General features: G+C 44.2%; 1 protein-coding gene across 1 annotated transcript; it reads right to left on the reverse strand.

Moving 5' to 3' along the window:
* On the reverse strand, positions 1 to 27,936 carry scap (SREBF chaperone). Its single transcript, XM_069174993.1, has 23 exons — positions 27,623 to 27,936; positions 23,581 to 23,781; positions 21,994 to 22,114; positions 21,361 to 21,518; positions 20,893 to 21,113; positions 19,040 to 19,145; positions 17,998 to 18,170; positions 16,835 to 16,961; positions 14,424 to 14,536; positions 14,226 to 14,320; positions 13,595 to 13,693; positions 12,385 to 12,597; positions 11,569 to 11,957; positions 9,479 to 9,628; positions 6,322 to 6,523; positions 5,737 to 5,852; positions 4,652 to 5,213; positions 4,107 to 4,192; positions 3,580 to 3,662; positions 3,284 to 3,450; positions 2,319 to 2,399; positions 1,767 to 1,973; positions 1 to 1,123 (listed from the first exon to the last, which is right to left on the reverse strand). The coding sequence occupies exons 1-23, from the start codon at positions 27,688 to 27,690 to the stop codon at positions 878 to 880; spliced, it is 3,984 nt and encodes a 1,327-aa protein (XP_069031094.1). The 5' UTR covers positions 27,691 to 27,936; the 3' UTR covers positions 1 to 877.

Raw genomic sequence — 27,936 nt, forward strand, 5'->3', positions numbered from 1 at the left:
CTCCACATCAGCAAACAGCTCAAATAATCGTTTCATAACCGGGAGCCCGACGCTGCCAGAACAAAAATAAACACCTCCTTGCATTTTAAGTCACCGTTCCCACATTGTTTATATTGTTGTTTACGAGCTGGGGTTAGCCACTCATAAACAAACCGTTATTCAAAAATGTATCGCTAATAAATAATAGATTTATACATATAAAAACAGCCCCCTCTGGAGGCTTACTTTGTACAGTAATTGTCAGTTCTCCCTCGCAAAGCGCGCACACACACACGCACACCTACACACACACACACACACACACACACACACACTCATCCCAACAGGCCGCAGACCTGTGGAGCTCAGGCTGCACTTCGCCAATCGAGCGAACAGCACAGCAGGAATATATAAAAAAAAAAAAAAAATTTATAAAAAGAAGACGAGGTTTTATCTTCCTCTCGGGGCGGGCGGGGTCACAGTGAAGCCCCACCCGTGTCAGCAGCATAGAGGGCAGAGCCACAAAACAAACGCACGCGTACGCACGCACACACACACACACACACACACACACACACACACACACACACAAACTGAGATTCTCTTTAAGCGAGAAGTTTCCAGTTTTGTTTTTTTCTTTTAAACGAACCTCAATGACCTTCGTTAACGTCGCCTCGACGGCTCTGATAAAAATGCAGCAGGTTGAACAATCGGCTCCTCGTTTGTTTTTTTTTACACCCAGACTCAGAACATCTGACTGCTATAAAAAAAAAATAAAAAAAATAAAAAAAAATAAAATAAAAAAAAAAAACTCGTACGTGTTCATCCGAAATGTCCGGAAACACATTTCCGGTCGGCCAATCGGCTGCTAGGAAACCCCCCCCCCCCAAAAAAAAATTCAGTCCAGTTTCTCCAGCACCGAGGGCACGTAGACGAGGCTGAGCTCGCTGCCGAAGTCGCAGACGATGGCGGCGTTGTCGAGCACCAGCAGCTGCCGGACGCCCTGGCCGTCGCTGCTCTGGCCGAGGTAGACCGTCTGCAGCAGGTCGCCGAAGTTCAGGTCCCAGAAGGAGACGCAGCCCTGACCCCCCGTCACCAGCAGGGACTCGGAGATCACGCCCAGACTCGCCCCGCAGCCCGCCTCCTGAGGGGGGGGGGGGGGGGGGGGGGGGGGGAAATGGATCAGAAGCAGACACTATTTAAATGTTTGTTTTGTTCATAAACGTGGATCTATAGAACAACCGTCACTCGAAGCAGAAAATGTTTCGCATTATTGATCGATAATATACTTTTAAGGATCGTCACGAAAGTGGAGAATAGTTTGATCTTCCATAATGCGGCGTGAAGGTGATAAGGTTTGTTATTCTGTTGATGTAAGATATTAATACGGGATAGGGAAAAAAATGGATCCGCACTGGGCAGATATAAACTGAAATAACCGAAATATGCAATAAATGTTATAGAACAGGTACCAATTATATATTATGTATAATATAAAAAAATGTTTTTAACTAAATTATAGCAGAAGAAGATGACATCATTGAAAGAGCGTCGGTCAAACCTCCAAAATAATGTGGAAATATTTATGGAAATGTGACATTTCCGCTAAATAAAATATGAATAAAAATACTGAAAAACAGGCGGTGAGAAGAAGAGACAGGTTTTTTTCTTAATGGGTTACAAAAAAAAAAAAGACAAAAGTTTGTCAATCGCTGATTTAAAGAATCAAAGATATGAAGGAGCCAGAGATAAAAAAAAAATAAAATAAAAATAAAAACGTTCATTACCTGCTGTATGGAGTAGAGCTTGATCCCGGTGCTGCGGTCCCAGATGCAGATGAGGTCATCCAGTCCCGAGCTGATGACGCAAGAGGTGGTGCAGACCAGCGATGTGACGTCGCCACGGTGACCGTAAACATGGCTGACGCGGCTCCCGGTCAGGACGTCCCACAGGCAGATGGCGCCGTCCTGCCCGCCGCTGGCCAGAACCATCGTCTGCAGGGGGGCGACGGAGAGGCTCAACCGAAAAACTAAAAACCGTTTTCTAGTTTATTGCTCCTTTTTTTTTTTTTTTTTTAATAAAAAAAATGTGTACGATATCGGACCATTTTCACGTCAACATATCAGCCGATTGTCAGCGTTCGGCAAATAAGATCGGAACAAAAACTATAACCACAAACTCTTTGTTTTAACTTTTGAAAGGCTAAAACTTTTTGTTATTTGTTACAGATTGCTATTGGAATATAAAATTCAATTCAACTGTATTTATATCGGGCCAAATCAAAACGCAGGTTATTTCATGGCGTCCTTTTCGGCATTATGGGAAGGAATATTCCTGACCTGGTCTATGTAGATGGCTGTGATCCCTCCGGAGTGACCCTGCAGGGTGAAGAGGCAGCACGAGTCCTCCAGACGATAAACCTGACCAACAAACACAAACAGGATTCATAAGCAACACCGATAAAGACAGTTTATATCGTTCGCCTGCGTTCACGACCGCTTCGATATGTTTTTCTGTAGCATTTTATGAGAAATCGGGAGCTTTTTGACTCATTTTATGTCCTTTTGGACGAGGAAACCTACGTTTGTGGGCGCAGTGACGAAGTGCGTTCACCGACGACGGTTTTTCGAAAGCGTTTTTGAGCCCGCGCGGTGATTTCCGCGACAGCATTGAGTTAAATATGGGTTTGTGTGATTTGATTTTACACCGTGTCCCAACTTTTTGGGAAACTGGGTTGTAAAACAAACAAAAACAGGCTAAAATAGGATAATGTATGTATGAAATAAATAAATAAATTAAAAAAAAAAGTTTCATTTTAGTGTAAGACACAAAATGCAAATATTTTGTTCTACTTCGAAATTTGGTGATAACGATCTGATGATTATTCTTTTTCTGTCGTATTTTATGAGAAATCAGAGCACCGACTTTTGATAGCTTCAAGCAAGGCAACCAACGTTTGTGGACGCAGTGACGAACTGTGTTCACAGATGGTTTTCTAAAGTGTTTTTGAGCCCATGCAGTGATTTCTGCGACAGAATTGGGTTAAATAATAATATGTGATTTGCAAATCATTGCATTTTACACAGTGCCAACTTTTTTGGAAAATAGGACAATACATGTATGAAATAAAAAAAAATTAAATAAAACCGGTGTAAGACATAAAAAAAAAATTAAAAAAAAAAATACTGAAATATTTTTGTTGTACTTCTAAATTTGGTGAATGACGATCTGGTGCTTCATCCTCCTTACAAATTGTGTTAAAACAATAAGAGTCCGGACACTTAAAAGCGGGTCGGTCTGTTACCCGGACTGTGTGGTCCTGGCTTCCGGTGACGACCCGTCCGGCGGCGGCTCGTAGAACCGTGATGGGCTTCTGGTGAGCGCACTGCACCGAGCGCGTGAGCTGGCAGCTGATCACGTCCTCGCTGCTGTAACAGGGCGACGGAGGCATGCTGCCTCTGCCGGGGGGCCCTGCAGAGGAATTATGATCAAGTTTATCATAATTCTTCGTGTTTTTTTGTTTTTTTTTATTAAAGCGACCGCCTGCTTTTACCGATCAAATCAGAAATATTCTCTATTGACGGCCATTTTGAGCCTCACCTCTGTACTGCAGCAGACCCAGAGGTTTGTTTATCTCGACGGTGAAGAAGTCCAAGGACCCGTTCAGCCGAGCCGCCACGATTCTGAGGAGGATGAGAAACAGAAAAACCCCGATAAAATGAATATAAGCTTTTTAAAGTCACAATTTAGCTTCATATTCGCCGCGTTTTTATTTTCTATCTGGTCTACATTTGATGCGGGGGGAAAAAATAAATTGTTGGAATTGCTTTTATTATTTTAGTAATCGAAGAGTGTAAACTCCATCTTTTGTTGTGAGGATGGAGAACCAACAGAAACTCAATCATTTCAACGCAATAACGCGTTTTAAATAAATTAAAAAAAAAATAAAAATAAAAAAAAAATATATATGTATGAAAATCAAATTAATGCTCCGAAACTTGAGAAATTCAAACATTAGTCAGATCCTAGAAGTTCGGTTCAGTCTCAGTCGGTGTGTGTGTGTTTTCTGTGTGTGTGTGTGTGTGTGTGTGTGTGTGTGTGTGTGTGTGTGTGTGTGTGTGTTTAACCTGTTGTTGAGGAAGGCCAGGGCTGTGATCCCAGAGACGCTGTCTTCGTTACTGCAGCGTAAGGACCCCTCCACTGCATCCCACAGCTGAAACCAAGCGAGAGTGTGACGTGGACGTTCATTTCGCGTGAATAGTACGCGTTTGCAATTTATTATTCATTTGGAGTCGATGTTTTATGCAGATTGGGCCCAAAAAGTCGAAGTTCATCTTTCGAAGAGAAAACTCATTTTCCGACCCCACGACAGCCTCTGAACTGTTGCTCCCTTCAGTTTCCGCCGAATCTATTTTTCATGTCCTTGAGCTTCTAAAGTGTCTCTCGAAACATAAAACATCTTTAAATGGCTGTTTTGTGAACACAAAAATCACGATCTCCAGATTCCACATCAAATAATATGACAGCATAAATAAGACGCCTTTGATTTAATTTAGATGCTGTTTACTTTAAGGCAAGTTCAACCTGTTTAAGGTCTCAAACACAGATTCATCATTTTCTAACTATCAAATGTTTCCCACATAAAACAAGTTGACGTTTCCATTTCACACACCTCCAGTTTGCCGCTGCTCCTCCCGGCGGCGATCAGATTCCCTCGGAGCTCCATGGCCCAGACGGAGCTCTCCCAGTCCGCCGTGGGGTGCGTCCCGGCGGCGGAGGCCCTCTCCTGGTTCGACGGGGCGGCCGCGTCCCCGAAGCTCAGTCTCCTCTGGAGCTGAGCGCCGGAGGGCGGCGAGGAGGAGGCGGAGGAAGGGGAGGGGTAGGCGGACGGCGAGGGGGGTTCGTGCTCCATGTAGGCGCGCTCCACCAGGCCTCCGAAGTTGAAGCCTCCCCTGGGGGGCGGCGCGGCGAGGTGGGACGGGGGCTGGGCGCCCGACGGCGCCGCGGTGAAGTTGGTGTCGATGAGCGGGGTGAGGTCGGGCTGGTCGGTGAAGAGGGTCGGGCGGGCGGGCGCGGTGCGCCGCCTCAGCGGGTAGCCCTCGTCCTCCGAGAGGCCGTCGCCGCCGACGGAGGGGTCGCGACCTTCCGAGCCCAAACAGTCCGACTCGGTGGTGGCGACGCCGTCCCAGCCGTCCCGCTGCTCCCAGAAGCCACTGCTGCTGCTCCGCCTCAGCCTGAGGAAGAAAATGTGCATTATTCATTGTGCTCTCTTCATGCATGTGTACACCACTACTGCCCTTAACTTTAATATTTACAATAGTCTTTTGTTGTATTGACTGTAGTTTGTAAAGTGTGTTGAGATCACGTTCCACAACGATTTTACACCGTGAATAACTCAAAATGAGCATTCTTAATATATTTCGTTTTGAAAACACCAATGAAAGAATAAAATCGGGGAAACGACAGCTTGTTGTCAACAACAGTGCAGAAGAGGTTTCAATTTAAAAAAAATATATATAAAATTTAAGGTCACCATTGCCTGGTGCTGTAAAACCGTATGTTCAGTCCACTTAATAATGAACATGCAAAATCAACCATAGAAATTCACTCTGAATATCACAGTGATCCCACTTCACGACGAGTTTAAATTTGTAAAAAATTTGTAAAAATGTACAAATTCTGGACAATTTCGGAGGACAACACGTCTGCCAGAGCGATCCAAACTTTTTAAAAGAATAAATATTATAAAAGTGTCACCCGTGTTTGGGGATGACGGTCAAGCAGTCCCCAGTCTGAGCGTCCCAAACCCGGATCTGTCCGGCCAGGCAGCAGCTCGCCAGCAGCATCCCGTCACTGGCCAAACACTCGATGTCCTGCGGGAGAGACGGACGCAGCATCGACACGCTTCGCTTTGAAACTGAACTCGACAAATAAACCAGCTTTAATGTCACAACTTGAAATTGTCAATCTTTGTTTACGTGACCGTTTTTGGTTTTTTTTGGCGTTTAAACCTCACATTTCTACAAGCGGGTGTCAGTTTATTCTGGTTTCACGCCTCGTTTTTGGAATCAGGAGCCACGAATATTTTGTCATTTTCGTTCCTAACTCTGACAAACTAATCTGACTCCTGCCGGTGAAATACTCTCACTTTTATCAGAGTAATTAGAAACACTTTCATGATTACAGAGTGTCACTGGATTATTTAAAAAAGGTTCCTCTGTGGAGTTTTCTCTTGTAAATACTCTTCAATACCAAAACAGCGTGTTCATTCTTTTCCCGCCTTTTGTTTCTGAGGATTACAAAAGCTTCTTCGTCTCCATGTGATTCTGCGTCGGTTCTCACCATGCTGTGGCCTCTCAGCAGCAGCGGCGAGATCTCGCTGATCGGCGGCGAATAACCGTAGTCGTCGCAGGGCAGGTCGCCCCGACGCCGGCGCCCGTGAGCGACGCCGTTCTGCCCGTAGTTGCGTGGACACAGGACCCGGTAGAGACAGAAGAGCAGAAGGACCAGCAGGACGCCCGCGGCCAGACCCAGAGCTGCAACCCTGGAAGGAAGAGGGACGAATAAGGAACGTTTTTTTTTTTTTTTTACTCTAATTCTACTATTTCGCTTGTAAACCAAAGCTTCTCCACGACTAACATTTGTACCGCTCTACACGTGCAATATGTACAACTACATTTATATATTTGTTCATTACATTGTTCCAACTAGGACCAATAGTATATTGGGTTAGGGTGTCATTGAAGATAACTACTCATTCCTCGGGTAGGAGTTTTCTCCCTTCGATTTTAGGCTCATAGTTACATCAACAGTTTTAAAAGGGAATTTTTTTTTTTTTTTTAAATAATCCTCTTTATTATTTGTTATTACTTTATAAAAGAGGAAAAGAAGCTTGCAGAGCAACATCGAACATTCGAACAAATCTAAACGCGTATTCAGGAGGAAGTCGGGTTAATTTACTGCATTTACTGCGTCATTTATAAGACAGAGCTGATTATTGGTTTATGGAGACAGAATGAAGTGGATTATAAAGACAGCGTAGTGTGTAAAAGCAGATAAACGTTCAGATAAATGTGGAAGAAGTGAGCGTAATAGAGCATGAATGGGGATTCTTGTTGCATGTGAAGGTTCTTTCTCGAGATTCTTTATCACGTCGACCTTCTGTCTGACTCTGAGTCATTTTAACTCAGCTGTAACTTCCCCGACTGTCAAGGTCGCGACCCTGAGCCCGGAACAGCTGATAGCCTTCATGTCTGCCGTCCAAAGATGAAGTGAAGAACCTCCACTTAGCAGCCAGGGTGACTTCCTTACACAACACCACACGGCAAAGTGAAAACTTAATGGCGGACTGAGGGCCGGGTGGGTGAGAGAAGTAGCAGCTGATAAAACCTGGAGAGGAGACTGGACCAGTTTCAGTTATTTCATGGTTAAAAAAAAAAAAAAAAAAAAAAAATGAACAGAGGATGATCTTCCTGTAACGTTCACCATAACATGACCCCAGATGAAGCTTTGGATTTCCAAGACAACGCTGAAAACATTTCTAATGCGAATTTGGTCACTTTGCCAAGAATCGACTCTCCTTTTGGCACCCAAAATAAATGCTGCTGTTGTAAGGTTATTTTTTTATAAAATAAAAATTAAGGCATTTACATCAATTACAATTTAAGACATAAGAATAAAACTTCCTTGTCATCATATATATATATATATATAAAAAATTAAAAAAATAAAATGATGCAGCTTTGACTGGGGACACACAGCGTCGTCACGGCAACACAAACACACCCTTCCCGCACACGTTTTTTCCGATCCAGAACAGTCCGAAATAATAACTGCTGGAAAGACGTACAAAGCTTTGACCGAAACATCGTCTGAGACCAACAGAAGCGAAATTACGCCGCAGGATTAAAACTTCTCACGGAGAAGGATTAACATTAACCGTCCCACACCTGAATGGCTCCTCTCGCGGGGAACGAGCTGTCAAATGCTGGAAGCAACCAGTCGGCCCGGTTGGTCCGGTCAGGCTGAAAGGAAATATTGCTTAAGGCAGAAACCAGTCTCCTTTGTCTTTTGTTCTCTCCCTTTATGACTCCGTTCACACCTACCGTTAACATGCGTCTCCAGTGACGGCTTGGGATCGCAATTCACTCTCTACATGTGCAACATTTACATTTGCAAGGATCAAAACTTTTTTTTTTTTTTTTTAGCCAGCAGGAGGCAGCAACGCGCTTCGCCGTGCTTCCCGAGGCTGCCGGAAACTAGAGAAGAAGAAGAAATCCAAAGAACTTTACTTTCGTCGTCTTGTTGTTTTTCCCCTTTGACATGATGCTGTTAACACAAAAAATGTGTATAGAGGATGTCGGTTTATTTGATAAAAAAAAAAGAAGTCACCTCAGCGTAGTGCAGCATTCTCGGCAAGGTCACCAAATTAGCATTAGAAATGTTTTCAGTTTTGTCTTGAAAATCCAAAGCTTCATCTTGCGAACGTTACAGGAAGATCATCCTCTTTTTTTTTTTTTTTTCCCCGAAGATCCGATCTCGATGTGTCTTCAACGCGTCATCGGAATCAGCCGAGATGCCCGGTGTGAGTGGGACCCGAGTCTCCATCTCTGCCTGTGATAAGATAACACTTGACACAGTGAACTACAAGTCAAGCCAAAGATGAGGCTTCTCTTTTACTCCCTTCATTTAGACGTTAAAAAAAAAAACCCAACCTAACCCTGCAGTACACGGAGTAAATCCAAAGTCTTGAAACATTAAAACAACCTGCAGCGCAACTGGAGTTTCGACTGCAGAGGACTTAAAGGCTTCAATGTCCACTGAGCAATCAGTTCAATGACACACAGCTGGAGAGAGCCAACCGTCAAGGTCAAGGTCATCTGGCTGCTGGAGCTCCTGTGTACGAGTGTTTTTTTTGTTTTTTTTTAACCAGGAGCATATTTCATAATCATTTTCATGTTGTGAAACAATAAAACACAAATATCGGTACTTCACAACTATATAAATAACATTAACTTAACAGATCTTGCTCCCTAAAAAATAACGGCATTTATGACGCATTTACAAATGCAGCTTGACAGGGATCAGATTTCTCCCTTACTTATTGTTTTTAATTTAGGGAGACATATTTTAAGTGCTTTAGCAATATGCCTCTAGTATGATCATTTTGTTGTTGTTTTTTTGGGGAAGAATTATTAGGTGAGTCACCAAGATGCCCTGAATTTGATGCCCAAACCAAGTCCATGTTTTCTTTTGATGAGATATGCGTTTGAAACGATTCTTTTTACAAAATAATGTTAATTTGTCTGGGAGGCTCATGCCCCCCCCCCCGAAAACGGTTCAAAGAGTCTTTTCTTCTTTGAACCTCAAAGTTAGCACAACCTATGGGATTGTGGATTTCAAAAAACCTTGGACATTTGCAGGACTTGATCCCGTAAAAGGTGTAAAAAGAAAACACCGGGAGGGTTCGTTTTACGTCCGTGCGTTTCTCTGCGCTTACTTGTAGAGGGTGAGGTCCATCTGCAGGTCTGCAGAAACCTTGGGGATGGGTGGCGGAGGGTGTCTCGTGTCCTGAGGGTGACGCGTCTCGATGGCGTCCTGCGGGCTCAGGTGAATGGTGACGGGAATGACGGGTAAGATGCTGATGTACCTGGAAACGGACAGAGAGAGAGGACGTGAAAAAAAACAACCTGATGAGACGATCCATTTCGGGAAAACAACGGAGGCCAACGCACGTTTCTTTGCATCGGGACAAAAAAACGCGCCGGGAGTTGTGGGTCTGATGTTTGTCCACTTGTTCTTCCCTTCACCTTTATATTTAAAGCCAGTCAGAGAGCTGCTATTTGACAGTGATTGAGAAACTTATTGATAAAGATTTTATCGAGGAAAAAAAAATGCATATGTTTCTGCCAGGACAATATAATATGAATAAATAATAAAGTGTACCATCTGTACAGGTAGTGTAGTTTTTCCATTTCATGGAAAACGATCACAGGAGTGACTTTAATCTCTGCATGCTATCATAGCTGGTTTAGGTGGTTTTATTCTTACCTTTTAGAAAGAACCTAGAGGTAATTACTCATCTTCCACGACACACATTACCTGTGGTGTACCACAAGGTTCAATTTTAGGTCCAATTTTATTTTCTATCTACATGCTTCCACTCGGCCAAATCCTCCAACGACACGATGTATCTTTTCATTGCTATGCAGATGACACACAGATATACCTTCCGCTGAGACCTGGTGACCCAAAGAGCCTGGCTGCTGTCTTAAGATTGTCTCTCTGACATTAACTGTTGGATGGTTCAAAACTTTCTTCAGCTCAACAACTCAAAATCAGAAGTCATATTGTTCAATTCCCCAAACAATAACACCGGTCTCATTGAGAGTCAACTTGGTCCCCTGTCTGCTTATTTAAAACGTAATGTTTAACTCAGTTAAGTTTTGAAACACAGATCAAAAAAAAATTGTCCAGTCCTGCTTCTTTCAATTAAGAACAATCTCCAAAATCAAACCCATACCGTCACACTCTGACCTGGAAAAAGTAATTCATGCACTCATTTTCTCGACTCGATTACTGCAACTCCCTCCTTTCTGGCATAAACCAAAAATCTATCTCCCGCCTCCAACTAGTCCAGAATGCAGCAGCCAGGCTTCTGGCCTCTCTCCACCCGCCTCGGTCTGGCCCCGAGCTACATTATTGAAATGTTAGCCCTATTTGAGCCAACTCGCAGCCTCAGATCCTCCGGTGGGGCCCTTCTGGCCGTTCCAAAGTCGACACTTAAAATCAAAGGGTGACCATGCTTTTGCCATTAGGGCCCCTCGACCTTGGAATGACCTACCTGAGGAGATAAGGCTTGCAGAATCATTGACTTCTTTTAAATCACTTCTTAAAACCCATTTTTATAGAATTGCTTTGAAGTAATGTTTGACTCTCAGTTAAGTTTTGAAACACAGATCCTGCTTCTTTTATGCAGTTCTTTTGTTCCCTTGTTTTTGTTTGTTTATTTTATTCATTTATTTGTTTTCTGTTCCATTTGCTTGTTTTGGTTATTTGTTTGGTTTTGTTGTATTCAATACCTTTATGGTTTGGTCTTTTTTGCCTCCTGTTTTCTTAAATGTTTACCGGTATTGACGATATGTCAAGTGCTTTGCTTCTCTGTCGAGCACTTTGTAAACTCTGTTTTTAAAGGTGCCGTATAAATAAAGTTATTATTATTATTATCTTTTTGGGCTGAAAAAATAAATCTTAAAAAGGCAAGAACTTAAAAATGGGTGAATTTTACTGCTTCAGTTTCTCCAGTTTAAAGAAATGTATTTATCATTTTCACATTTCCCTCGCTGTTGACATCATAAAACCCACAATTTTTTTGAATTTGAAAGTGACCTCATGGAAATCGATCACTCATTATTTGTCAACCTGATTGACTCCGTTCACTCAATACTAACCCTAACCCTAACCCTAACCCTGGAGGTAAATCTAAATCTAACCTGGCTTTAAGTATCTTCCTTTTCAGTCCACAACAGAGTAAAATTCAGAAACGCTGTGACTGATGAACACTGAATAAAATCCTCCGCCTCCTCTCACCTCTTTGCTAAAGTGATGTTGTAGTAGCTGAAGAGCGACGGCCAGTGCCTGAAGGACAATCTCCTCCACCCCTCCTCGTCCTCCGCCCCCCAGGTGATCTGAGGCACGGCAGGGGGCGGGGCATGGCGGAAAAGCACCCCCCTCGCCGGGCCGTGGTGGCCCTGCGATTGGTTCTCGGGTAAGGGAGTCGGAGCCGGTGCCGGGTGGATGCTCAGGGTGCTGGTCGGATCCCCCCCGCGAAAAACCGGCGCCACGCCGAGGTGAGGGGGCAGACCGCTTCCCCCGGGGTCTCCCATGGGGCTTTGCTCAGACACCTGCGCCGCCAGGTAGGTGCGGATCCCGGCCGGGTCTGTATAGACGAGGATGCCGATCCAGATCACCGTGCCAACCTGGAGAAATATTTAAAATGTTCGTAATGATCAGCACTGCAAGAATGTCAGCTTACATTTAATTAATATTCACTTAAACTTGAAGAAGTCAATTATCCACCCATTTGCTGTTTAAAAAAAAAAAAAAATCTAAGTCTGTATATTTGTTAACATTCATATATTATAATACATTATGGGTATCTTTTAATGGCCCCGCATACTCACTTTTTGTTGTTTAGTTATGCATAAATAAATTTTTACCAATTGATGCAACAAATTAGTCTTTAGATGCACTAATAGTGTTGGCTCAGTTAGCTTGTTGTGGACATAGCATTAAGCTTCCAGCCACTAGTTGATGTTTTTTAACGATGTTAATTCTATACATTTTACATGAGAAACAGCCAAATTTCACACAGATTCACGGTCAGTTTTGCTTCTGTCTTCTCACCATGATGATGCGCTGAGCCAGCCGTGTGCGGGCCAGGAAGTAGACCACGCGCAGCCTCTTGGGGAGCCTCAGGTTCCTGAAGGCCGGCGTCTGCAGGGTGATCGTGTGCGGGGAGGGTCGGGGCGGAGGGGGGGCCTCCCGTGTACGCAGGGGGCCCGGCTTGGGCGGCGGCAAACCCGCTTCGGCCGGCAGGCGGCGGTTCAGGTCGGCCAGCTGGTAGGGGGAAATTACGCGGTTTAAAAGATTTTGCTTACTGTGACGAGTTATCGGAGAACCGGGGTTACCTCTGTAACCTAAAGTTCTCTTTCAAACATTCGCAAGGTATCCCATCAGAACATAACGAGTGAGGTATCACTCATGTTATCAGAGAACCGGGGTTATCTCTGTAACCTAAAGTTGTTTTGTTTTTTTGTCATTTGACTTGAATCCTGTAAATAACTGGGCTGCGTTAAACTGCAATGAACATTTTGTAGGCTAAACAATTATCAACAATCCCCATCAATCATATTGTACATATACCACATATACTTTGGAGGGATTAAAGGTTTCTGGGTACTCTAGTTGTTTTCTGTATGCAAGTGTAGAAGCTTGTGGTGCTAATGCTTATCAGCTTAGCACTGAGCTGAACACTACTGAAAGGTTTGGGTACTTACGTGACAGCAAAAAGAACAAACAGTAAGAGGGTTTTCAATAATGTGGGGAAACAGTCATCTGAAAACTATGTGGTGAATGTATGTGGGCCTGTGACCTCCACCTGACCTCCTCTGTGTCCTATATTTGCTCATGAGTAGGAGGTTTTGTGTGTGCGAGTCCTAGTTGGTGCAGCGCGTGTTATTTTTTTTTGATTTTCAGATCCAACAAGCGATTCTGAACAAAATGTAACGCTCAAATAAGTCACACATCGAGTCAGTCGTCATTCTGGTTGGTTATAACAGAAATTGTACAACAACAGGAGATGAATATACACAAAGGTTTTCAAAGGTTGACTTCTATTTAACTTTGAGGCTGATATCTTGAGTGGCTAATATATGTTACTTAAATAGAATCATTAGTGAAGTGAATTCTCAAAATGTGATAACAACGATTACTTTGATGATGAATACAAACTCGGTTTTGAATGCGTGCGCGTGTGTGTGTGTGTGTGCGTGTGCGTGTGTGTGTGTGTGTGTGTGTGTGTGTGTGTGTGTGTGTGTGTGCGTGTGTCTCTCACCTCCATGCGGCGGATGTCAATAGACAGAACTGTAGTGAAGAAGAACATCTGCAGGAAGAAGTCAGACACCAGCCCCACCACGGCAAAAAGACAGAACTCCTACAAAGTAGAGTAACAAGCGTTACACCACAGCACACGCTAACCACATGTTAGTATTCCCACTTAGCTTAATGTACCATTACGCTTTGCTCACTTGGACAAAACAGGAAGTTGTTGCATAAGAGACAGCAGCGTTTCCCCTGCTGGTCTGGTTTTCAGGTTCGTCCACCGATAGCTTAACTTTAAGCTTTTATTGCGCTTTTTTTTTTTTTTTGAAGTTTTTTTTCCAGTCACGTAATGAGTGCAGGTGTCATCGACTCTAGCTACGTTCACCTGTGGCCAACTTGTTTCTCAGACAAATTAGCGCGACTTTCAGTGACAGGAAAATGCATGAGCAACTCCGAAATGAAACGGGTGCACAGGAACTAAGTAAATAAATAGTAGTTACTAGACATAACTACAGTTCTATGAGTACGTTCGTATATTGTTTCTTTCAGGAGGAAGAGGGGGGTGAAATGTGGGGGGCACTTCACAGAGTGTATCTTCACGAGACATATCGAGAAACTATTTTCTATTATTAGCACCTGGTTACCTGTATAGCTGGCACCAGAGTGAAATATCCAATGAGGATGATGCACAGTTCAGTGGCCATGTTCTTCATGATAGACCAGCTCTCATTACTAAGGCCTGCAGAGATAAAGAGCAGCATTAATATACATTAAAAAAAAAAAAACCAAAAAAAAAACAGAATATGTCTAATAATCAGTTTACGACACACACAGCAACACACCCTGAGCGATGCGTAGTTTGACCTCGAGGTCGACGGGAGTGGAAACCACAGACTTGGTGAGGACCAAGACGTTCTCCAGGCCGATCACCACCACCAGGTAAGGGAAGATCTCGCTGCAGAGAGAAAACAGCAAAAACTAAATGAGTTTTTGGGTGTTTTTTTTTTTTGTCCATATGTGATCATCTGCAGTTACATTTCAATCACATTCCCCTGCTTTTAAAGTGGTGTTTCGTTTTACACTTTCTGTTTTATACCAAAGACACAACAGAGGAACCCCTTCGGAAAAGAATTACCCAAAAACAAATAAATTAAGTGATGTGAAAAAGAGTGATGAACATGTGGACATCAGTATGAACTTGGGCTGCACGATTCTGGATAAAACTAAAATTATGATCTTCTCTTATAAATCTGCCGTGTCTCTCACTCTTCTTCATTAGGTATATTTTCCTTATTGCCAGCTGCTGCTGCTGCATCGAATGATGTGATGCCACTTCCTTATTCGTTGCTTTGATGCTGCTGATGTACCAAATGAAAAGGCGGCAGAATTGTTTGTCATTTAGAAATGAGATTGCGTGGGAGCTGTGACCCTATGATTCATATTGCAGCCCCAATATAAAGAAGTCGACAGCGACGCCTGGATCTCAAAACTAAATGTGAAACGAGCCAAAAGCGACTTTCAAAAAGAAGATCATTTTCCAATCAGCGCTGCTGCCAGAAAAAAGAAGAAAAAAAAAAAAAAAAGAAACCAATGATCAACTAAGTTCAAACTTATTTGTCAATATTTGGCAGATGTCTGCTGGGATTTTCCTCCCCTGGCGAAGTGTAGAGAGAGATTAGATTGAGGGTATAGATAAACTGGAGCAAAGCATGGAACTGGGTCACAGAGGAGTCAACTGCGCGTTACATCAGATGCACTCAGGAACAGTGTACGCACACACACTAATACGCACACACACACAACACTATCTCCGCGGCCCCGTGTGTGAAGCTGATTGTGACTCGGCAAAACGTTATGTTGACCTTGTGTGTGTGTGGGGTTTTTTTTTTTGTTTTTTTTCGCGCACACGGTACAAAGCACGGCCAACAGCGGACCTGCATGGGTCCTACTCGGTGGTTGGACGACGGCGTGTTCACTGTCACGCCATGACGTCGGCTTTCTAATCGTCCTCGAACGATTGGATGACCGTTGAATGTCGCTGTAGCTCCGCCCCCTCAGGTGATCCAACCCACTTCCACGCTTCCATACCCAGTCCTTTTTTTTTTTTTTTTTTTTTTTTAAATCCACACTAACACACTGACTTTTTGTTGCCCTCCCGCCCCCTTCCGCCCCAATGTAAACATTAACACAAATCCATCATTAGAGAGGAAGTGGAAAATCAATAATCTGGTGTGTGTGTGTGTGTGAGGCCTGTCCTTGCCTTTCTGTGAATATGATAAGCGATAATGAAACTGCAACAGCCTGCTGGGGCAGTAAAAATGAACAGGATATATTTGCATGTCGGGCATAAAGAGCACACAACAGCTGCAGACATCGTTCCAAGGAAGCTACATTCAATCATTTTACCGTGATCTCTCAAACTACTTGGATACGAATTGTTTTCAGGCAGATTTTCCACCATGTGTCTTGATATAATTGACCCTACTTAAAAAAAAAAACTGCAACACAAGCTGTGAGATGGGTCAGGCCGCACTTTGGCAAAGTTGCTAAATAAATTCCGATTGCTGACAACATTTGACCCCATCTAGCATGTTCACAATCTTTTAGTCAAATATATAACACTAAACACAAAGTATTTTAATGGTATCTGATCATAAAAGTATAATTTTGACCTCATGCTGGAACTAAATGAAAAGTTAGCCAAAGTGGTTCGGATTCATCCTCTGGGCAGCGTGAATATTTGAAAAACACCGATTTTGTTTGCAGTACATTCAATAGCTGTTTAAAAATGTCACGATAAAACAAATCAGGAGATCACAGTCAAACGACTATCCTCTAAAAGCCCACAAATGTCGGCACAAAACTTCAAACCATCCGGCGGTTGCCGAGATATTTCAGTCGGGTGCAAACAGGCTAATAAAGAAAGAACGGCTAATAAAAAACTAAAAACAAAATGACCCAAATGCTTGAACAGCTTCCTTCCGTCTAAAAGTTGATAATATAATCAACAGGAAACCTCAGCATCAAGTATCAAGTTCAAATGACTTCCTGGTTTTGAATTCGTTTTCACATCAACTTGCCTTAAGGCAACATTTTTTTTTAATTTTTTTTGTATTCTTTGTGGCAAAAACATGTCGGATAATATCTCACCATTTCTATTTTGTTCCTTGCAAACCAACAAATAAGAGTTGAGACCAATCATCGATAGTTATGTTCATACACTGAGGCATGTAGAAAAAGTGGGCCTCCCTACCCTCCGTTGAGCGTGGGCGTCAGTCCAAACAGCGTACACAGTCCCACGGACATGAGCAGGGAGCTGAGGACCGTTACCACGGCAGCCAGAGCCAGACCCCACTTCGACTTCACCATGTCGATCTTACCTGCGAGGAAGCAGAAAGGAAAGGCGTTGAAGAAACGGACACCGTGGCAACCCACGGTACAATAGTCAACTACTCAATACCTCGGCAGCGGAGGGGAGAAGTTCTCTTAACAAACACTTCAAATGATTTTGGAAAGTTGGAGGGAAACGAGGAAGACTTCAATTACATTAGGTGTTTATTAAACTAAAACTGATCCAGTGTTAATAATGTTTCAAAACCTGAATAGTCCAATCATCTATTTTTCAAACTTAAAGAGATTTGCATTCAAAAGCCAAATTTGAATATTTGAATCACGAAAATTGCTGCATGATGATTAACATACAAAAAAAAACTTGATAGTTTATAGCTATACCAGCAAAAAAATGAATAAATGAATAAAAACAAAACAAAAACTGACATTAGCTTAAAAATATTGCTCCCTTTATATTTTTTTGGGTGGGGAAGTTGTGAGGGGGGGGGGGGGGGGGGGGGTCAAAAAACATACTTTTCTCATCTTGCCTGAGAAGTTTCAACTTGAAAAATAAACTAATCAAAACTGCCCTTACTAGGCGTTTTGAGGTTTCTCAAGCAAATTCCCTTTAAAAAGTCGTATTTACCGAGGTGCCAAACGTGAATCAGCTAATCAGCTTGAGTGTGAAAGTTCATTCTGAGTACTTTGACTGTGTGTGTGTGTGTGTGTGTGTGTGTGTGTGTGTGTGTGTGTGTGTGTGTGTGTGCGTGATGTCCTCTGAACTAATGTTTGCGCTTGGCAAGTCGCTGTGGGGGTTAGCTCGGTACATTCTTACAGCGGCGTGCAATGTTCCCGTGTGAGGATAATCCCCGCGGCAGACGGGAACAACCTTGGCACTCAAAACACACGTGCGCACAACACACAAGGCGCAAACCAAGACCAGAGCGACAAACCTTTGGGGCGTTTTCAAGAGTTACCAGGGCTGAGGCGTTGGGAAGAAAAAGGTGGTGGGGGGGGGGGGGGGGGAAACAACAACAACAACAAACAAAACAAAGAAGGCGAGATAAATAAAAGCGGTGGACTCACGGGTGGAGAAGTAGATGTAGGCGAAAAGGATGATGTAGGTGGTGACGAGGGGGATGAGCTCGGCGATGCCGATCTCCTCTTTGAAGTGGACGTGAACCATGTGGTCGTCTCTCAGGCTGCAGTTGGCTGACGGGTGGAGCTGCTTGAGGCGGGCCCGCAGGCTGCCCAGGAACCTGGACAGACACACACACACACACACACACACACACACACACACACACACACAAAGGAAACGTACCGATTATAACAAGACCTCCGACATCCGTTTTTGAGAAAAAAGGAGGCATTTATACACTCGTCCTGTCAATCGTACGAGAAGAGCGCAATCATCGTTAAAGCCACTTCTCTTGTGTGATTGCAACATGTAACACCGTTTGTAACACTTATTTGCGTAGTTTGTCACAGACTCGCAGTCTCCTGGCGTCAGGCTCTCGAAAACACTCGGTTAACATCTTTCAGACTGTCGTTTTGACATCGTAACCTCGGGAAAAAAAAAAAGAAAAAGTGACGTGCCGTTTGACAGCTCTCGGGTCGTAAAGATGTCGGGAGACGGCGCGACGAATTTGTTTTCAGTCATCAGCGAATTCGCTGGCGGCAACAACATGTCACACAAACCTCCGGAAACTCTTGTTTTTTGTTTGTTTTTGTTTTCGCCAATTCATCAAAAAAAAAAAAAAAATGCAACTCTGCCATCACTCATGGTTACAGATGCTAGAAACGATATCCAGCTACGACAAAAAGACTGAATGGCCGTCAGTTAAAATGAAAAGTTCAGAGAGCCGTTGCCGTGGAGATGTCGCACCATCTCGTCTTGTTACTTTCGGTGTAAAGACTTGCAAGGCTGCCGACCGACAAATTGCGAGTAGTTACAAATTTTCAAAATCCTCTCGTCCCAACTGGCCCTAAGACAGTTGGTCTTTACACGGTGGAAAAAGTAAAAAAAAAAAAAAAAAAAAAGTAAAATAGGAGGAGATGAAAGGTCTGAAATTCAAGTAAAACAAATCCCCCCCCCCCCCCCCCCCTCTTGTAAATGTAACTCAACCTTGCATCGTAGCTGGAAAGCACGAAAGTGATTGTGTACGTCACCACCCTCTTCCTGTTGTAGTGACTGACCCCGGTGTACTTCCCCAGGACGCCGAACAGCAGGTCTAAAAGAAGAACACACACACACAATTAATAAGTTAAAAGTAGAATTTGCCAACGAGGTTTATTTTCTCCCTTAAAAGAGGTGTTTTTTTTTCTCCTCCTAGCTTCTGTGGGAATTGTTGAATTGTTGGGTTTCCTCTGTATAATGCTGTTCTAAGAAATAAATTCTGGACTTTAATGTGTGAAGTGCCATGAAAATAACCCGTGTTGTGATTTGGGGCGGCGTAAATCAAATTGAATTGAAGTACAGCGAAATAACTAAAGGCTACGCACATAACCGATGTTCCCCGAGGGAGGGACCGAGGACGTGTTGTACGCCGTGGACTGGCCGAAAGGGGACTTTATTGTTTTTTTTCAAATTTTTTTTAGTGCAACTCTAAACGTGGAAATCTCCGTTGGGGGATATCTAATCCCAAAACGTGTGTGTGACAAAAGGGGGTTAAAGCGCCTAAAGTTAACTATTGCATTTGTTCACACCTGGATAACCTAAAAAAAAAAAACCACCCATCACGTCCATGTGTATTTCCTCCTAACCTTGATATCATCTCTGCGGACTTATAAGCAGCTGGGATTCATTTCACAGCTGTCCGAAAAGCAGCATTTCATTTTTTTTTGTTATCTGGCAGCCAAAAGCTGCCCCTGACTCTGGCTCCACGAGCAGCTTCCCAGCTCTTAAATCACTTTGAGCTGCACGGCGAGGACAAGAAATGCTGAGTTGGCTTCTTTTTTCTTTTCGGGCGGCCGGGGACGGGGAGGGCGGACATGGTTCACTGTGTCAGTGGGTAAAGTTGGAAGAGAATTCATTAAGTTCCCATGGAATGAGACTGCTTGTGCTCGATCATTATGAAAAGCCTCTTAGGTGGCTGATACGACTAATCCCTCCCCCCCCCCCCCTACCCCACCTCCCCCCAACAATGCTGACTGATGGGAGGCTACTTCCAACAAGGCGGTCAGACGGACTTATTAAGAGTTTATTCTGCAGCTTTATGAAGCAATTTTACCAAACATATGGAACTGAATATAAGGCACCATTTTAACCCCTGAAAATACATTAGATGAGGAAACCACCGCTTTTCAACACTGGGAATCTCTTACCAAAACTAAATTCCTAGAACTCGGGAGTGTTTAGAATTTGTAGGAATGAAAAAAAACAAAAAACGGTGTTGGGAGTAAAAGATCCGATAACAATCCCAATCGTAATCGCTCCCTTATTGTATCGGTGCCTCTCACGCCTGAAAAGTTCAAGAACAAGTGAATGTCTTTTTTGGAAAATGCCGAGTTTGCAATTTTTGTTTTGTTTTGAGTCTCAAAACCCTTAAAAACAGTCTTGACAACAATGAATTTATTGTCCAATAAAAAAAAAATTAAAAAAAAAAACGTCAGTGGATGACAGATAACCAGAAATATGTCGCTCGAGTTCAAGTTGGTTCATAATTATTATTTTTTTTTGGACGGATTGAGGTGAGATATTCATGAATGCTCTACTCCGATCAATCCGTCACGGGCCTCAACGTTTGACAGTTCACAAAGAGACGTGAACTCAACCTTAAAACCTCCGAACAACAGGAGGCTAAAAAAAATCTGGCGTCTCCTTCAAAATCCCCAAAACTTTTTCATAATTTCTAATAAAATAACTTGAAGCCAAATACAAAAATGGAGATCATGTTTTTTTTTTTTAAATTTAGATATCACACTGTCTTCTTATGCACCGTCTCCGATCATGTCGAGTCCCGCTCGCTCATCCCTAACCTCGCAGGGTCGCCGAGGTGTGAAGGCCTTTCGGTTCGTGCTTCTGGATGGTCTTGAGGAGGTCGGGGTCCGAGTCGAACAGCTCCCGCTGGTTCTGCCAGTAGTTGCCGGGGGAGACGAGCAGGCAGCCGTGCTCCGGCAGCACCGACTGCATCCGCCGTAACCCCGGAAACAGGTCCGTCACCTGGAGACAAAGCGTCTCCAGACTGCGAATGCCGGAGCTGACGAGACGAGGAGAAGGCAGAGGAGAGGAGGAGAGGAGGAGAGGAGGTGAGAGAAAAGCTCACAGATACCAAACAATCCTAATTCCTACAATTCTCTTTTAACTGTTTCAATTACATTTTTTTGCATCGTGGGTCATTTTACTCGAGTCTTCTTTTACGCTGACGGGATCTGAACGCAGAACTTTTCATTTGCAATGTTGTATTTCTCCACTGCGGCATTTGTTCGATTGAATACTGCGTTTACCTGTCGGAGTGGACGTGGTTGCGGATCTCCTCCAGCAGGGTGAAGACTCGACTCAGCGGCGACCGAAACACGTCCACCGGCACCAGGCTGCTGTCCCACGGAGACACCGCCCCCTTCACCAACACCTGCTGGATGTAGGCGACCGGAGAACCCCGGTACTACAGCGAGCACGCACACACACACACGCGCACAAGCACACATTTAGAGACACACAGGAAGTGCTTCAGTCAGGTAACCGGGGTTACCTCTGTAACCTAAAGTCTTTACGCCAGAACTCAAGACAGTGAAAGTCTTTTTTTTTGTATTTTTTTGTGAATTAAAACAACTGCTGACAAAAAAAGTAAGCCACTTCTTTGTATTCAGATTCTGCTTTATTATTCATGAGCCTCCATCTTTGCTGTAAAACTCATACGTGTGTGTGTGTGTGTGTGTGTGTGTGTGTGTGTGTCGGAGGAAAACGTAAAAACAATTTATCTCAGTATTTGTTTTTATCAATTCAAAGGGTGCACATTTAGGCTTAAGATCAGAGATAGTCTCAGGTTTGGATGAGCAGGTAGATTTCAGTGTTAAAGAATGAATGTAGCGGGAGGAATAAATATGTAAAAAAAATAAAAAATAATAATTCTCTCCTACCCAGTCAGGCCGTTCACCGAGGTCTCCCTGAGGCTCATGGGAAGGGACGCTGTAGTCTCGCACCCCTGTGGTGAACTCCACGGGACCCGTCCCGGGCAGGGGGAGCCTCAGTAACGGATAGCTGTGAGAGACAAGGAAAGAGATACGATTCATGAGGGAAAGAGATAGTTCGAAGTTTTTTATCTCTAAAACAAAATCAATTCTCTTTTCTTTTTTTTTTTTTTTTACACGTCTGTTTCTGCATGTACTGAAAGTGGGATTGGGAGTGAATTGAAAGAAGCTGAGAAGTTTTTGCTGAGTCGCTGGTATCAATAATCAACATTATTCACCTCGTGTGGTAATTTCGCGTCCCGCTTTGGACACATACTCTCTTCTTCTACAAAACGGTCAGTTGGACAGAAACTCTCTGGTCTCTTCTCTGTTTTTCCTGTCCCTCACCTCCCTCCCTCCCCCCCTGCTTCCCTCCCCCACTCGGCCTCCTCCGCTCTCCTAGGTCACTGTACCTCCACAAAGGCCTCTTTTGTGCCGAGCCGGCCCCCCTCCTGACAGGCAGATGGAGGGACAGACATCCCATTCTCACAAGGCCACTTTCTCACAGCCCTCCTTGCTCCTGCCTTTAAACATCCCCGTCGTCCAGCTCTATTCTTTCATCCCCCCCCCCCCCCCCCCCCCCGGCACCCCTGCTGTAAGGTGCCGCGAGGACAAGCGCGCAGCAGGTGCATGTGGTGCGCTTTCAGACCGCTGGGATTGTCTTATGAGGCCTTCACAGACGAAGCCCAGCCAACTCTCTGACCTACAGTCCGCCGCCTCCGCCTCCTCGTCCTCCTCCTCCTCCTCCTCCGACCGGCGATTCGGCAAGAAGCAGAAACGTGCGTGTGTTCGGTGAAATGTTTTGTGTCGAGCTGAGCCCGTTTAACTTGTCTCCTCGGTGCACTCGGTTTCTCTACGATTCAGTCCGTCGGCGCCGGGTGACAAAGATTGCTTTTCTCTCTTGATTTAAAACGGAGGCCGAAACCAAAAGAGCAGACACGAAGAGGTACGGAGTCGTCCGTCCGTCCGGGGTCACGGCGGTTACAGCAGGATTTGTAAGAGCCGGGTTTCTTTCTTTCTTTTTGCCAGAACAATGCCAGTTTGGTCGGCATGTTGTTCAACCACACCGGCGGAAGTATTTACCGCACAGCAGCTGTAAAAAGGGACACACCCAAAAGCAGGGGTGACAAACTGACCGTCAGCAGGCGACATCTTTCAAAGAGGAGGTAACGGCACATTCGTAGGGTTGCGCACAGGAAATGTGACATAAACGGATCTGTAACACTGAAAGTGAAGTTAACCTTCACGCACACAGTTTCACCGGTGCGAATATCGATCTGGCCACCCTCCATAAGGGGAATCATTCGCATGTCGTTTCATCCCGCTGGGCGTATACCTCGGGTTCATTTCAACCAATCAGCATGCACCTACCCAATGTGTTCACCAAACCATTTTTTTTTTTTTACATTTTTTCGAACTGAATCTGAATGCGGCGCAACGGAAACGGAAACGTTGGCCGGGGGGAGGAGGGAGGGGAGGGGAGGGGGATGTTCCTACCAGCAGGTGAGGATGCTGGCGGAGGTGAAGAGGATGATGGGTACTGGGTAGGAGGCGCACAGCAGCCCGTGGCGGTAGAAGGCCGCCGAGATCTTCTCTCTCAGCCGCTCGCGCAGCGTCATCTTGGCGGACGTGGTCAACTTCCGGCCATTGGGAAGCGCTGGGCGGCCGAGGACGGGGCGCCGCGGTGCATCCAGGGATCTGAGGGGAAGCGAGTGTGCCGACACATTAACGAATTATTATTTAAAAAAAAAATTAAAAAAAACCACTCAGTTTCATGTTGTAGAATATGTGTATAAAAGGAGTATTTAAAATTTCACCCCGCATATTAAGATAAAGATTCACAGACACCTGATATGAATAACTTTTAACCCCCGGGAGGGGAATATGGTACAATAAATTAATTCATCTTTTAATTATTCAAAACTTCAAACACTTACAGCTTCACACACACACACACACTGAAACTTCTTGTGTTGTACCTATTTTTTTTTTTTTTTTTTTTTTTTTTGGGCCCACTGGGCAGATTTGTTGAGGAGATTTTAAAGAGTATTTCATTACCGCTGATTATAATCTCATAATTAACAGAATTATTTGCACTCCCAACTTTTCTGATAATAAATCACTTCATTTCTCTGCTGCAAAAATGCCCCAAGAAAACAGCTTTATAGTCACATACTTGGACTGTGATGAATATTAATAAGCATTTTGTAAGTGATCATTAAAAAAAAAAAAAAAAAGAATAAAGATTAACTGAAAAACAAAAATCATTGTTGGTTTCGAGTTCTCAGGCAGCTTCATTCACCTTTTGGGTTACAGGTTGCAACCAATAAATCACTTTGAAGTTGATCAAACATTTTTTTTGAGTAATTAATTAACCCTTTAGAATATACATGTCAGAAAGTAGTGAAAAAATAATGATTATTTTTTATTGTTTTGTCCACCAAGAGTTCAGAAAACTTGATGGTATCAACCACAGAGAAACAGGAATTCTTCACATTTAAGAAGCTGCTACCAGTGAATATTTGGTACTTTTTCTTACGACTTAAAACAAATACATTATATGACGCAGTATACCGAAGAAAAGCATCAAAATAGCTGCCAATTCTTTTCTTTTTTTCTGTCGATCCGACTATTCGTTTCAGATCCGGGGGAAATGCTGACTACTACTTACAGAGGAACTGCTGACGTCCCATTACTGTCTATCAATATGTATATTTCCACGCGGAGTGAAAAGTTTGTGTTACGATCAAAGCAACCGCTTTTCTGCTTGCGCGTCCTCGACAAAGTTACGCGATCCCCGTTGTCCACGTTTCAAAAAAAGTAGGAGTTTAAGAAGTACAAGCGAGACGCAAATCGTAGCCCGAAGATACATTTTTACAGACGTTATCTGGTATCTTATCAGGGCGAATCCTGTAGCACATCTCCAAGGACTAACACACACACACACACACACACACACACACACACACACACACACAGAGGTGGCCTCTGTCCCAAACACCTAATTAGTTACATGCGTCTTGCGCTGGCACACATGACTGCTGACTAAAGGCACGGTGTGGTTTTTTTTTCCTCCTTCAGACCAGGTCACATGCTGGCTGGTGTCAAACACACAGCTCATTCAAGCCCCCCCCCCCCCCCCCCCCACCTCCGCCCAAAAAAGGTGCGGACACACATCCCCTGTTAACGAGGACCTGCAGTTGAATAGTTAGGTTTTAAAAAAAAAAACCACCATTCAATCAGCCAGATGTGCAGCTCCAGCAGACGTGATGCGTACGATATGATTTTAGTGACGCTACAGCCAGAGGCGACGAACAATTATTTTCCTCATCTAGTGATCCGTTTATCATTTGCTCAGTAATTTGCTTGCCAAGTAGTCCAAAAAAAAAAAAAAAAAAAGTCAGCAAACAATACAAATTGCTTGTTTTTTTTGTTTTGTTTTTTTATCCAAAAGATAATCCGTTTACTCTCACGTGGAGGAAACCATCGGATTTGAGAAGCTGGAATCAGACGAAGTCTCACATTTGATTGGAGGATTAACCGATTAGGTAAATAGTCACTAACGACTGTTTTTTGGGAATAAAACTCTCAAGACAAAGATCGACTTATTGTTTTGAGGTCTAACCATCGATCGAACCATTTTCGCCGCTTTCGATTTGATGACAAATACATAAAAAGACTTTTACCAGAATAACTATTTTTCCTCAAATAAATCGGGACGCTAGAATAAAAAAAAATTAAAAAAAAATGACAACGCAGCGTGTTCACGCTGAAAGTCTCCGAAACGAAGCGCGCTTAAAATTCAACGTTAACTTTTGATTTTCTTTCACTGCGGACGAGCCGCTTAACGCGGAAGAAATGTGTTGATTCTTTCCTTTTAGGGAAGTTCAGCCTCACTTGAAACAACAACAACAAAAAAAAAAAAAACAACAAAAAAAAATCTGCTCCTTCAATTCTCCCGTGGACGCCTTTGCCCAAATCTCAGCTCCTCGTCTGCGTGTTTGCTCAGCGGACGGCTTCAGCTCTGCCTATCGGTGTTTAAACACGGCTCTATTACAATATTTAACTTGCTTTCCTGGCGCGCAGACGCAGACGCACAGTTTCTCCCAGGATGTCGAAAGCGGGCGGCCTGCAAGTCGTTAACGTTACCGCGACGAGACGAGGTGTTATTTTAAGCCGTATCCGTCGCGGGAGCCCGGCGCTGCTCCGAGGCCCGTATCTGCCGACGGGAGACCGGTTTATCTCTCCGACTCGCGCCCGCCTGCGTCCCCTGAAAGCAGCGGCGCCGGCGTTGTTTTAGCCTAATCTGTGTCTAGCGGTTAACAACCACCCCCCCCCCCCCCCCCCCCCCCCACACACACACACACACACACACTCTCCCCAACGGAAACATTCCCCGGGAGGAGTTTCGGGCCCTCGAGAGTCTCTTGATCTGCTGTTATAAATACTCTTTACAGTAAACACGGCGACGGCTTCTGGGGGAAAAAAAACAAAAAAAACTCTCGACCCCTTTTTTTTTTTTTTGTGCGTCCGGAGTCGAGCCGTCGGGGGCCGGGTCACGGTCCCGCTCGCCGTCCCGCCGGGGGAAGACTTTGAACGAGCGCCTCCGTCTCTTCAGCTGTCCCGGCCGTCCCGCTCGCCTGCCGGGTTTACGCGGGGCGTCGCCGTGAGGCCCGATTTGGCTCAGCAGCATCCTCGTCAGTGAACTAATCCGGGATTGAGCTGATCGGAAAACTCAACGAGCAGGGCTCAGACCCCCCTCCTCCCGCCCTCCCTCCCCTCCCCACCGCCTCCCTCACCCTCATCCCTTCCAGCCGACGGTGTAACATGCCAGTACATAAGGAAAGCCATAGACACTGACGTCTGTCCGTGTATTGCAAGTTTAAAAAAAAAAAAAAAAAAAAAAAAAAAAAACTTAACGAGGAAAAACGTCACCAAACCGCGGTTGAAAAGTGAAACGCCGGGCCGACTGCTGGTGAGGAAAAGTATCTCCGGCTCTCCGTCAAGACTTTCTGGCAGGTGACCAGTGATTGTTTGGGAATTCTGTCCTGCGCGGCCAGACTGGCGCCCGGTTTGGGGACATATATACTGGCGACTCCTCCGGCTGGAGGGAAATAAATTTTTTTTTTTTTTTTTTAAAGTTTCTGCTGGAAAAAAAACCCAAAAAAACATCTCCATGACGACCTGACGGAAAAAAAATACAACCCAGGACTTCTTGTGTGCGTGTGTGTGGACATATAATCTAAACAAAGAGGACTCTATACGACTCCCACGTGAGACGCCGGTCCCATTTCCAAAAAACAAAAACAACGAAGTTACAGGAGATGGCAAGAGAGCGCTTCAACGCTGCGAGCGCAAAATTCAGTGAAGGGAGATCACTGTAGCTTCAATTAGATCTCAGGCAGATTAAGTCGAGATTCATAAAAAGACACCGTGCCCGCAAACCCGGCTGTCAGCAAAACGGAGCGCTACGTTTTTAACCCGACGCCGAAAATGTCACAAAAAAAGGGGACAAAATAAAACAACAACTACAGCTTACCTCTTTTCAACACTTCCTAAAATGCCCAACTTAAAGGCATCCCCGGGGTTTGTGGATTTCAGCGGCATAATCAGCAACTTTTTTTGGGTGTCATGCCGTGAAGTTAGAAATAAAACAACAAAAAAAAAGGTTTTCGCGTGAATTAATCCGAGGCCCCCCCCAAAAAAGCCACGCCGGTATCCACAAACATCTCCGGAGAGCTTTTTTTTTTTTTCCTTTTACGCAGCGTCCGGTGTCCGTAGCATAATTGCATTCAAATTCAGGGACGTGGTTGCATAACGCCGAAGCATGCCCCTCTGATCAGCGGAGACCTA

Source organism: Embiotoca jacksoni, unplaced genomic scaffold, assembly GCF_022577435.1.
Source record: "Embiotoca jacksoni isolate LCO1_2020_lvr unplaced genomic scaffold, fEmbJac1.0.p SCAF_63, whole genome shotgun sequence".
Classification (NCBI taxonomy): Eukaryota; Metazoa; Chordata; class Actinopteri; family Embiotocidae; genus Embiotoca; species Embiotoca jacksoni.